Source organism: Neolamprologus brichardi, chromosome 2, assembly GCF_056152115.1.
Source record: "Neolamprologus brichardi isolate AB-2024 chromosome 2, ASM5615211v1, whole genome shotgun sequence".
Taxonomy (NCBI): Eukaryota; Metazoa; Chordata; class Actinopteri; order Cichliformes; family Cichlidae; genus Neolamprologus; species Neolamprologus brichardi.
Window position 1 is genome coordinate 30,109,209 of NC_142105.1, and position 12,281 is coordinate 30,121,489.

Genomic DNA, 12,281 nt, shown 5'->3' on the forward strand with positions numbered 1-12,281 from the left:
ACTAATACAAAGACTTACAATTAAAAAGTATTTAGTCTAAAACTAGGCTTAGGCCAAGACTAATTTTTAAAAACAGGGTTAAATCACATACGAAAATACAGCCTTTAACAGGCTTTTAGCTGTGTTTTTTTTTTTTAATAAAAATGTAGTTGAAATTTATTTTTCAAGTATTTATATGCAAAAGTTGATCTTTTAAAAAAATATATAGTGTTATCTTTCCTGTGGGTTTTGATTTTGTTTTTTAAAAAGATGTTTGAAGATGTGATGCCCATCCTTCCACTGATACCGTTTCTGATGAGGCTTCAGTGAACAGTAGATGGATCGACTGAAGGTCCAGCTGCACCTTGCCTGTCCTGTGCCAGTTTTTTTGTTTGTTTGTTTTTGTTTCTTAAGAATATGGTGTTCAGATACTGTTTATCGGCTGTAGATAGTTTTTCTATCTTTTTTCTTTCCTCGAAGATAAACTGCTGAGATATATTTTAGAATCACCTTGCTGGTGTAACAATCCCATCTCATGCCTGTCGAATTGTGTTATCTTTGGCATTTCTAATAAACTCAGCTGGAGGCATGGGAAGAAAGTATGTTAATAGCAGCCTGTCAGAAAAACACCAAGTACCTTAAAAAACAATTATTCTCTGAAAATGGTCAGGCCCTTGGAAGCAAAATATAAGGAAAAAAGGGATAGTTCAAGGCTTTTGCACAATGCTGTGCATAATTAATGTTTAGTTATGTACATATTTAGCATAAAGCCCAATAACATCCCTGCTGTCCACCTTCATTTTATTGTACAAAAAGAAAAAGTAATAAATTATTTTAAAAAGCATCCGTCCTCACTCAGGACTCATAATGACATTACTGCTGATGGCTCATAGTCAGCGCACCACTATGAGCCATCGACTTCCAGCTTTCTGTCAACAAGTGACAGAATATGTGGGAGCCTGAATTTGAGTGTAGGCTCTGTCCGTTACTTATTTTGGCACCGGTGGAGGGCAAAATGCCACGATAGCCTCGTGTAGTAGTTCCTGCTTCTGAGTAAGCAGGAAGAGGCAATTCATCCCACATTCACCCAAAGCCGAGTTCATTCAGGACTTTCAGGTCAGGTCATTTCACATCTGCTGCTGCACAGTGCGCCAACTGTGTGCCCGTTTTATTCTGTCTGCGACGTGTGCTGAATATAATATAATGAACCTTTAGAGATTTAAAGACAAGAAATGAACATATATTATGTAAGCGAATGAGAGCGCGGTCCATATGTAATGCAGTGTTTAAAAAAATACAGTCCTTCGTAAATTAAATTGGACGCTCATATTAATCATGACCAAAGTTTACAATAATGAGGTCAGTGTGTTTACTGTAGAACTAACTCTGTAAAACCTCATTCTCAGTTTTCTTCTGCTCTCTGTTTTGTATGACATCATCGAGAGCATCTCAGGCACACAGCTCGTGGTGTGAACACGGAAGCCCCACCCACCCGATATTCAAACCTTTTGTTTGTGAGCTGCGGTCAATCAGAAGAAAGTCGTCTTAAAGGAAGATGAACTAAAACTGATTTGTTTCAGACAGTGGATGAACTGAGGGTTCTGCGCCAAAGCACAGTTTAAAATCGATAAGATCATTTTAATCTGTGAATGATATGAAGCTGTTCTAACAGATTCCAAGAATAAAAATATGGATCTTTTGTTTTCTGCACTTCTACTTTACGGCGCGCCCATAGATCACCTGCCTGACATATGTACAGAGGTTGTGTCCTCACTGCTGTAGCCTGGGTGGTGATTCTGCCTAGAGCCATGTGCTGCGTATCATCTCACCATCCTGTCACTACCTAAAAAAGCCAGGATGGAAAAAGTTTACTTATAATATCCACGGTGATAATAAGAATGAAAAACTGGGTATATATCACTGTATGAGCAATGTAGGCACTGCACAATGTAAAGGCACCCTGTAGAGTTTATCTCTTTTGCTTTCAGACACCAAAACACACTCTGGGTCCCTGTGAGGCTTTTAGTGTTAAACCACTAAGTGTTTTATTAATACATGCTCTAATTTGCATATTTGTGATTAATAAAGTAGAAGACCCAAGTGTAAAAAGTTTAGTGACATTAAAAGTGAAAGAAAACTCCACAGTTACAGGATAAAGACTTAATGTCTGGTAACAGTGTGTAATAAAGGTCTCTTTAATGCGTCACTGTAAGATACATCTGATTTATCAACTGGCAAAAAAAATGGGACATGAAAGGTTATTACACAGGATATAAAACTTGTTATTGTTCAGAAAAAGAATTAAACCTAAAAACAAAACAAAAAACTGTAGCTGTCAAGTGGAAAAGTGGACACAAGCAGAATATTACCAACAGTGATTTAAGGACACTTGATTGCAAAGTTGGCACGCAGCACAAACTTAACTTAAATAACTTTGGTGTGACTGTATCAGGTTTAACCATCTGATTTTCTTTTACAACCCTTTTTAAACACAAAATAGTCAGGAGATCCTTTAGTAGTCACTTTCCATCATCCCTAAAACGACTGACAACTTAAGGACCTGAATGACAGCACACCATGGTGCAATGGTGCAGTTCTGATGAAGAATAATGGCCCTGCCGTGCTCTGAATCGGATGTGCTGTTGTCGTGGTTTTGGTTTTCCACCCACGGCAGGGTTTTCACCCGGGAATTTTCGTGGTGGTAAGCTACCCAGATCCTGGCGCATCTTGTCTTTTGATCAATTTAGTTAGCACACGACGACCTCACACACTTTAAATACATGTCGTTTACTGTTCAAAACACATCCCCGGATGTCTTTCCCTTTTAAGGTTGCATTTCATAAAATGATTTTTTTCTTATGTTAACGGAAGTGGTCTTTTTTCAGGCGAGGCGGCCGACAGCTTCTGTAAATTGCTGTGTGTAAACCCTGCACTGCATTTAAAGCTTATAGTCGCTCCTCAAAAGTTAGCCTCACAAAGCCAGATTAAATCTCAGATTTAATGTCAAGTCAGTGCCGAGAATTGACTGAGCTCAGCAGCTGAAAACAAAGCAGGTAATTATGTTTAATGACATCTTGGTAATGATGTGACTCACTCAGTCCCGAACCTTTTTTATGAGAGGAGCGGTCCGCTTAAAGTTGCTCGATTAGCCTCACTGAAAGGCAGATTTATCTCTTTGTCAGAGCGTCCTGGAAACTCAAACCCAGCTTATATAGTTTTAGTCACACTAAAGTAACAAGGCAATATTGGTGAGGTGGTTTTGTGAGGCTAACTATAAACACCAAAAAAAAGGAAAGAAAAAAACCCCAAAACGACAGCTGCATTCATGAGGCGTGTTTCTTCGAGCTAGCAGCAGTGTAGAACCACAGCTGTGATGTCGGCTGCCACATCTGGTTTTTGTCAGAGTGCAGGAGCTGCATCTGTTTGGTTCTCAGGTAGAGACAGGTCTGAAAGAGAGTATGCTGGAGGTGGTGTTGGAGGATGGGATGGTGGCTGCATGTCACTGCTGGGCCTCCTCACCTGCAGCGAGCTCCGCCTGTATGATAGCTGTCTCCTCATGCTCTTCTTCTTAGGCTTTCGGGGCCGTCTCCTCTTCTCCTGGCTCGTGGACTGGGGGCGGTCGCTCAGGGTGTCTGAGGACTCGTCAATATACGCCAAGTTCTCGCCGAAGAAGTCGAGCAGCTGGCAGCTTGGTGAGGGGGCTGTGGTGATGTCAGGGCAGGGAAGGAGGACTTCGGGTAGGGATGTGGGCACAGAGGAGGAGCAAGAAGAAGGACTAGGGTCAGGTGCCTGATTGTGGCTATTGTTTGGTGCAGATTCATAGTTCTCTGCTGGAATCAGTTCATCTTTCCTCTCTGATGTGTCCATATGTGCGAGTCTTACTGATCCCTCCTCCATGCTGCCGATGGTTCGGCACGGCTGGAACTTGTGGGGTGCCGTGTAGGAGAAGGAGACTGAGGAGCCATCTGACCTGGAGTCGAATGCAGACTCTGATCCAGAGAGTGACCCTTCCTGCATACGTGCCCCTACAACATCCAGCTGTGAAACGGAGCGGGTTACGGGGACGGAGAATGAGCGGGACAGGTGGTGAGGAAATGACCTGCCCTGCCCTTGCAGACCCCTAGCAGGGTCAGCCCTGTACCCTGCTGCTGCTATGGGGACCGTTCCCCCTCCAGCCGCACTCACCTGTGCCTTTGAGTTAGTTCCCCTCGCCCCGGACGAATTGTCCTGCAGTTCACTCATGGAGCTCGACAGGCCAGCCCAGTGACTTGGCAGATGTCCATTCTCAGGTCCCCCTCGCACCAAGTATCCCAGTGTACCCTGGGCTCCCCGGCGGATGCGTCGGCGCTCGCTGCGTTTCCAGCGCCGCCGCTGCAGGAGGAAGGGGTCATTAAATTCCAGAGGATTTGGGATGCGGAAATCCTTGGACATGCTCTGCGTCCAGTCTGTTGCGTGGGCCCTCAGCTCCTCCATCTGACAGGGACACAGGTTAACGTTAGCTTTACAACGTAGAAGAACTGACACAAGTTTAGGTGTCTCTCAGATAACATTTCTGGAGTCTCCCACCTCAGCACGAGTCCTTTTAGACAGCACCCTCAGCCAGTTGCCTATCATGGTGAGGATGGAGGCAAAGTAGGCAAGACCGAACACGATCCACAACAACACCAGAAGCTTGAAGAAGCTGTTGTCTTCAGTACCTCCAACTCCATGCAGAGAAAGTTGATTTAATTTTTAATGTGATGTTCCAGTGAACCTCACAGAACAGAAATGACAGAAAGAGGCAGTCCTGTACAAAGTTGGCTGACCATTCATCATTAATTAAACCTCAGCGGGGGGAGACTACAGCTGTAACTTTGTGGGTGGATAGATAAACCTCGTTTTTGGGTTATTTATATATTTGTATAGCGCTTTACTCAGTCCCTAAGGACCCCAAAGTGCTTTATACTACATTCAGTCATCCACCCATTCACACACTGGCAATGGCAAGCTACGTTGTAGCCACAGCTGCCCTGGGGCGCACTGACAGAGGCGAGGCTGCCAGACACTGGAGCCACCAGGCCCTCTGACCACCACCAGTAGGGAAACATGGGGTTAGTATCTTGCCCAAGAATATTTGGTATGCAGCCAGGAGGCAGCGTGGCAGCAGTCATGAGAACGACGAAGAAAAGAGCAGAAAAACAATTCATATTTGCGTTAATTAGAGGTTTCATATAAAAGGGCACGGAGGTGCCTAGGTCGCGGCGTTCTGAAGTTATTGCATTCACATTTTTTTTCAGAAAACTTGACCTGTTATTCAAATTTGTTCCATCAATACAACTATGATATCAATTTGAAATGCCTACATCATCTCACTTGAGGTATCGCATTCACAAACTTGGATGTCCACACCGCCCACCTGCCCAGGTGACGAGAATACCCCATCAGACTTTCAAGGCAGAGGGCTAAAAAGCACTCCCTCAGCAGAGGATCACACTTACAGACTGTCATTTGGAAAAGGATCTGTGAAAATGCCCATAACACCACCATTAAACTGAAACACTGAACATAATCTGCTCTAGACCAGGTTACATGTTCAGCGTATGTTGCTACAACTTCACCAGGTAAAAAACGAACAACCATCAACTTGTTGTCCATATTGATTAAAACGTGTGTGTGTGTTTGGTCTGTACCTGGTACATAGTCTCCAAAGCCAACAGTGGTGAGCGTGATGACCACAAAATAAAGCGACTCCAAGAACTTCCAGTTTTCCACTTTCTGAAACACGACCGTCGGCACAGCGAGGAAGATCAGACAGCCAATTAGGATGGAGAGAACTGCTGAGGTCACACGCACAGTCGTGGGCCTGACCTTGCGTTTCTATCAGAGAGAAAGATAGAAGCCAATACAGATGCAGAATAAATCAAGATCAACACAGCTATACATGTAACAAAAAAGTGCAAGAATTAAACTAGATTAAACAAAAAAGGAAAAAGAATTGTCTGGATTCAGGCTGAATGTTGAGATTTGTCAGCTTTTTATTGGTCCACACTGGCATCTTCATCACATGTCTGCATCTCAGGATTATTTTCTTTCTTTATACTAAAGTCATGGACTGAAGATGTAACAGCGGGGCAGCTTTAATACCCATCTGTTTGAAAAGTCCTGAAAGAATAAACAAGTACAACATGACTTGACTATGGTGACCATGATACCCTTGAATAAGGCTGCTGTCCGGTTGCTCTAAGCTGTGGCTAAAGTGATTCAGCTGATCTGACTCTAATGCGGGTTTTATATGAAAATTCATTTACAAAGACAGTTTTTGTGATTTTATTTTATTTTTTGTGGAGAAATAAGGTTCCAAGAACAGCTTTATTTAGTAGTTCAGCTTTTCTGGTAGGACTCTGCAGCATTCCCAGGACCATTCCCAACTGACAAACATAATCTCTGCCTGGGTTCCCTGCCTAGTCGGACATGTACAAAACAGCTCATTTAGGAGCTGCCAAAATCAGATGCCCAAACTGGCTCCTTTCGATGTTGAGGACTCTATTCTGAGCTTCTACCAAGTGACCAAGCTCTTTACTTTATCTGTGAGGCTGAGCCCAGACATTTGGTTCTTGCATGGTTCTAACTTGCAACTTAGAGAGAACCAAACAGTTTACTGCGTAGAGCACTGATAAGAAGTCTGTGCCTTGTAGGTTTAAAGCTGTTTACTCCTAAGTTTTTTGGCTGATGGGCAGGACAGACCATTCTCACCAGGAAGAGGGTCTCAATCTTTGCCACAGCTCTCCGCAGCACCGTGCCCATGTGGTCGCCCACTCCAGCGAGAAGTATGCCAAACATGGGGATGCCCACCAAAGCGTAGCACACGCAGAACAACTGGCCGTAAGTCGTCCGAGGTGAGAGGTTCCCAAAGCCTGTTTGAAGGATTAATCAAAAAGACATGACGCTAGTTATAAAAGCTGACATGCACAAACAATTTAAAGAGGGACCATGTGTAATTATTTTAATTAGTAGGGCGTATTAGAAAATATTCATCAGCTGTGACTCTACAATTCATGAATACTTTGTTGACCAGAAAAATAAGCTACAGTTTGATCACATTTTAAGTAGCGTGTCTTTGAAACAAGGACATAAATAAGCTCTAGTGTAACATTTATCAAGCCATAAAAACACCTGCAGGCTAAATCCTTGCAAATTTAGATGATACCAAATTACATTTAAATGCTTCAGTGAAAATAATGCAGGTAACACTTTCTCAGAAAAGAGAATCTCAACAGTGCATCAGGTGGATCATTTTGTCACTCAGAGAGCAATGTTTCCCTTGCAGGTGAGCTCTGTCACTTACCTATGGTGGTGATGATGGTGCCACAGAAGAAGCAGGCAGATGCGATGTCCCAGCGGGTGGTCAAGTTGGCAGGAACTCTGCTCACATTCAGGCCTGCCTTGACTGCAGACATCAAACCCTGAAGGAATTTAATTTTTCATCCAAGTTTTATCTATTTGTTCATTTTATTTACTCACATTATGGGTGTATTTATAATGCATGGACCTCGTAGCGTACATAAAGAATGATATTAATTAAAATCTGGAAAATAAAAGCAGCATGTGGTAAACAGTAGGAACTTAAAGAGAATATCTCTGTGCTACTGAATACCTCGGCCTGAGAGGTATATGTAATCTAAAGCTTTTTTATATATATATATATATATATATATATATATATATATATATATATATATATATATATATATATATATATATATATATTTATTAGGGGTGCAACGATACATAAAATTCACGGTTCGGTTCGATACTTTGGTGTCACGGTTTGATATTTTTTCGATACAAAAAAATGTTCATGCCTTTTTAATTTGTCATTTATTAAAATTATAAATATATATTTTAACTCAAAAGTACAGTTTTTAAATTTAATGTTGCTGAAACAACAAAGTAATAAAAAAATAAATCTATCTGATTGAGAAATCACTCATCTTTGGAAAAGAGTTTATTACAGAGAAATGGCTCTTTCCAAAATAAAAGCTATACTATACGCTTCTTCTGGGCTATATTCTCAGCAGCATGTTAAACATATCCGGTCCCCATAAGGAGAATCATGTGCTAACGGCTGTCTAAATGACTCGGGTAAAGTTTGTAGCATGCGTGCTTGTTGTTTTTGTCTGCTTGATGTCGGAGTAAATGTGCAGTCATATTCGTTGTGTTCCCACTAGTGCTGTCAGCGTTAATCTGAAATGACGTTAACGCCACAACACGGCAAATCTCCGTTTACGAGTTACCGCGGATCGCCCCGTGCGTGGGGCTGGACGGTGTCAACACGTTAACGAGCTAACTGCGCTACCGCACTAGTTCCCACCAATTGAGCATTGCGTGGCACATCCGACATACTGTTTTACTTTTGCCCATGAGGCGCTTACCATCAGGGTCATGCTTCACATGAAGACCAAGATAGTTCCAAACGCCAGCTCTGAATGAGGGTGGTGGAGGTTCAATTTCGGGTAGCGTTGAGGCAGTTGCCATGTTGCAACGAGCTTAACTTCTGTCTTGCTAGCTTGCGCTGCGCTCAGTGGATCTGCGCTCGACAGTGCAGCCTAGGCGGAGTAGTCGAACGCAGATCCACTGAGCGCTCAACACAGACAGCATCGTCAGAAGAAAAGTTGATAAAATAAAATTTTTTTGTATTGTTCCATACATATGCGTACTGTATGGAACGGTTCGATATCGATACGAGTATCGTTGCACCCCATATATCCTGCTGTTCAAACCTTCTGTTTCCCTTCTGTCCAAGGGACAGCCAATCAGAAAAAAGATGGTTAAAAGGACGTGTTTCAACTGCTTGTTTAATGTGAGATTAAGAAAAATACATGTAGTCTGGAGGATTATGTTCCACTCGAATTCAGACTTTGTGAAGCTCAATTTCAAATTAAAACATTCAAGTTACAAAAGCCCATCTGGTTTGAGCGATAATGTTACTACAGCAATTTGGTTATTTACATTTACATTCAGCATCTTTAATTTGCTGTTAATCTAATACAGACTGGAAGCTTCGGCCTTCTGACGGCACACTTCTAAATATTTACTCACTAATGTTATACAGTGTGCACTTTAAAACAGCTCAACTGTGCTGACATAACTTCATTTACATGGAAACAAATCGAGTAAGCCTAAAAAATATATATACTTCAGTGCTGCTTATTTTGACCACCTATCCCACACAGGTGATATGACCCCAGATATTTCTGTTTTGTTTTTTCCTATTTCTGTTGCCGTTTTTCCTAATTCCCTTGTGTTTTGTGATCTTTTGGAGCGTTTTTTTTGCTGGTATTTACTTAAGTTGCAGTCCATTTGGCCTCTCAGGGCCACCGTAAATAAACCATATTTTAAAGCTGCTTCAGAGTGTGAGTGGGATAATAGTGACCGTACTGTGTCCACTGATACCTGTACAAGCTCGTGAAAGTCCGACTCGGTGACGCAGTAGTTTTTCATGAGGAATTCTTTCTTGGTTTCAAGCAGCTTTTCATGTGCCAAGGTCTCTGTGGGCTTTTCCAGGGTGACAAAAACAAACGCTCCCATCACCAGGTACAACATGACTCCCACCAGCAGGGTGGTGAGGGTAGTGCAGCGCATTTTCTCCCCGTCTTTCTCCCTGCCCCTCCAGGGTTAAAGGGTCTCAGCTCACAGGTCCAGATCTGGTTGGGATCTCAGTCAGGATACAACTGGCCATAAACAGGAAGTTCCTTTAGAGAGGTGCTACATGTGCGAGCACAGAAATATCTTTAAAAAAAAAAAAAGCACCACAAGTGTTCTTGGAAGACATCTGTGCATCAGGCCCAAACCTGAGAGTCACTGACACGAAACGTGACAAAATACTAACATGGTGGAAAATAATGACAAGCAATTTAATTTAGTGAGACTTTCATGGCTTAATTAGTATGACTGTTGTTAGACAGGTGATTGAGTGAATCCAGGTTGTAAAGTGTTTACTCTTACAGTTGGCACACAGTGTGGATGTTTCAGAGCTGTTGCACAAAACGTTTTCTGCATTAAAGGTGGGTCCTTAAGCCACACTGCATGTACACTGAGCGACTCGCTGGTCTTTTAATTAACATTCTACTAGTCCAGATTGTCCAAAAGCAGAGCTGTCACTGATGCGAAAGCTATTGTAAGAGGAGGAATACGTGACAGAACAAGCCGCCCTCTTTCAAATTTACAGTGTTATAAGACTCCAGATGTTCGTGTCGGTGGGTACCTCCCAACGTTATACAAGATTTTATTACAAAATAGTTCTTTAAAAGCTTTTTGCATGAAACAGACTGGATTTTTTTTTTGTTTGCCCTCGTTTCTCAAGCCCTCAGGTAAGATTAAAAGGTGAGGCACAAAAGAGCATTCATGATGTTGCACTTTGAGAAATAGCATGCAATCTGTTACAAGGCCAGCTGATGAAAATGACTCACCATAGACCAACATTTACTTGCCAATTGATTCTGGATTTTTTTTTCCAGCATACATGTAAAAAGTAAATGAGATAAATATAAATATGAGCCCTAATTTCAAGTCACAGAGATGCCTGTCCAGCTGTTTCCTCAGGTTACACTGAGGAAAGATGGCAGGTAAAATCAGTAGACTGACAACTTTGCTTAGACAAAGATCATTTCCACTGACGCAGTGTGAGATGTTACTGACGTTGGGACTTGTTTAACTTGGAGTGTGACAAGAGACACTCCTAAAAACAAACCATATCTTAAACCCAAATCGAGATGTGGTTCTTTGAAATGGAAAAAAAGGTGCTGCGCTTTAAGAAATGCATCCAGCGTGATCATAGTCTAATACAGCAACAGCGATACTGTCCTATTGAAAGGAGCTATTCAAAATGCTTTCTGTAGTCTCCATGATAATGAATGTTTTATAACTGAGAAAAATAACGAAGACAGTACCTTAACTCTCTGGAGTCAGGCGCTCATCCCCTGTTAAAACTCTAGAAATCAGCTGATAGAGAAATATCGAAACTCCTTCTTTTTCTTCCTCTTCTGCTCGCTCTGCGACGCCTCCAACGTCAGGGTTCAGGAACGGATGATTGCGTGTCCATTTGCTTCCCCTTCAAGCCATTTGAACACTTTCAGGTGCACAGAAGTACAGACTAGTTCAGGTTAAAAACAATCAAGTATCTAAAGTGTAAATCTATCAGAGTAGTTCCAAACTGGCGTATCTCCTCGATTCTTTTTCAGCAGGGTATGGGTGGCATTAAATAAATGTTCTCATTGCAGGGTGTTTGTCATAATATCTGAAAAAAACTGACACACACCAGGCTACCCTGCCAGTGGGTGCACAAATGATTACACTTTGCCAGAACTCCAAACATACATCTTGACATTAATTGAAAACATGGTTAGGTCTTATCTTCATTTGGCTACTTTGAACCGTGTTTACCTTTGAGTCAGATACCCCGAAAAAAAAAGGACTGGGATTTAGGAGCTTCATGCTTTGGGTCGACTGGCCCCGGTCGTCTCCACGTGGACCATGACAGTGTTCTGAGATTTCCCAGAGTTTGGCCAGCTGTTAGCATTCTGCGCTAATGGACTGCTGGCTTTGGTTTGTGTGGACAGTCTAAATCTCTGTCCCTGGCGTCAGCACCGGCAGATTATTAGTTATCACAGTCTAAACCTACGCAGGCATATTTTTATATTTTGCTAAGATGTGAAGTGAGGGCGACGGAGAAAGAGACGGCATGCGTCTGACAGACTGTGATCTAATCCCAAGTTAAACAATGCTGCAGGTGGGGTAATAAATCATACACAGAGCTGTTTGGAAAGAGGCACAAAGCTGGAACAAGATGTGTACATGCTGTTCTTCAGTTTGCATGTAAGGCAGGTGTAGAAAAGAAATCCAACCCAGGGATGTCAAACTTACTTCACATCATTGGCCACGTACAGCTCACTTTGATGTGAAGTGGGTTGAACCACTTAAACTACATGGTAAACATGTAAAGTTATAGAAAAGGTTTTAGTACTTAATTGCTGTATAAGGTTTTCATGAATTAATTTCCTTGTACTTTGGTGTTGTATGGATGGCAATGCGGGGTCTTAAGCAATAGGAAAAGCTGTAAAACTTAAAATATAGTTAAAAAGTTCAAAATCCATGCACTCCACATTTTCTAAGCTGTCCAGTATTGGAGTCTTTGCCAGGTTGATTTATTTGACGTTATGTTTGACACCCCTAGTCTAACCAAACAGGGTTAAACTAAAGTACTGGTCCTCAAACTCTACTCAAAAATGCTGTCTCTCACTAACAATAAAAATAATCCAAATACT

At 42.0% G+C, this 12,281-nt stretch overlaps 1 protein-coding gene across 4 annotated transcripts; it reads right to left on the minus strand.

Annotated features, from left to right (window-relative positions):
- Positions 1-1,707: 1,707 nt before the first annotated feature.
- Positions 1,708-9,815, minus strand: kcnk4a (potassium channel, subfamily K, member 4a). 4 transcript variants are annotated; one of them, XM_006781298.2, is made up of 7 exons: positions 9,412-9,815; positions 7,304-7,421; positions 6,712-6,872; positions 5,649-5,835; positions 4,546-4,682; positions 3,499-4,452; positions 1,708-1,822 (listed from the first exon to the last, which is right to left on the minus strand). In XM_006781298.2, the coding sequence occupies exons 1-7, from the start codon at positions 9,598-9,600 to the stop codon at positions 1,805-1,807; spliced, it is 1,764 nt and encodes a 587-aa protein (XP_006781361.2). In that variant the 5' UTR covers positions 9,601-9,815; the 3' UTR covers positions 1,708-1,804. The 4 variants fall into 4 exon arrangements, with proteins under 4 accessions (XP_006781361.2, XP_006781360.2, XP_035767425.2 ...); XM_006781297.2 differs by lacking the exon at positions 1,708-1,822 and having other exon boundaries at positions 2,099-4,452; XM_035911532.2 differs by lacking the exons at positions 1,708-1,822; positions 9,412-9,815 and adding an exon at positions 8,391-8,531 and having other exon boundaries at positions 2,099-4,452; positions 7,304-7,405.
- Positions 9,816-12,281: the final 2,466 nt, after the last annotated feature.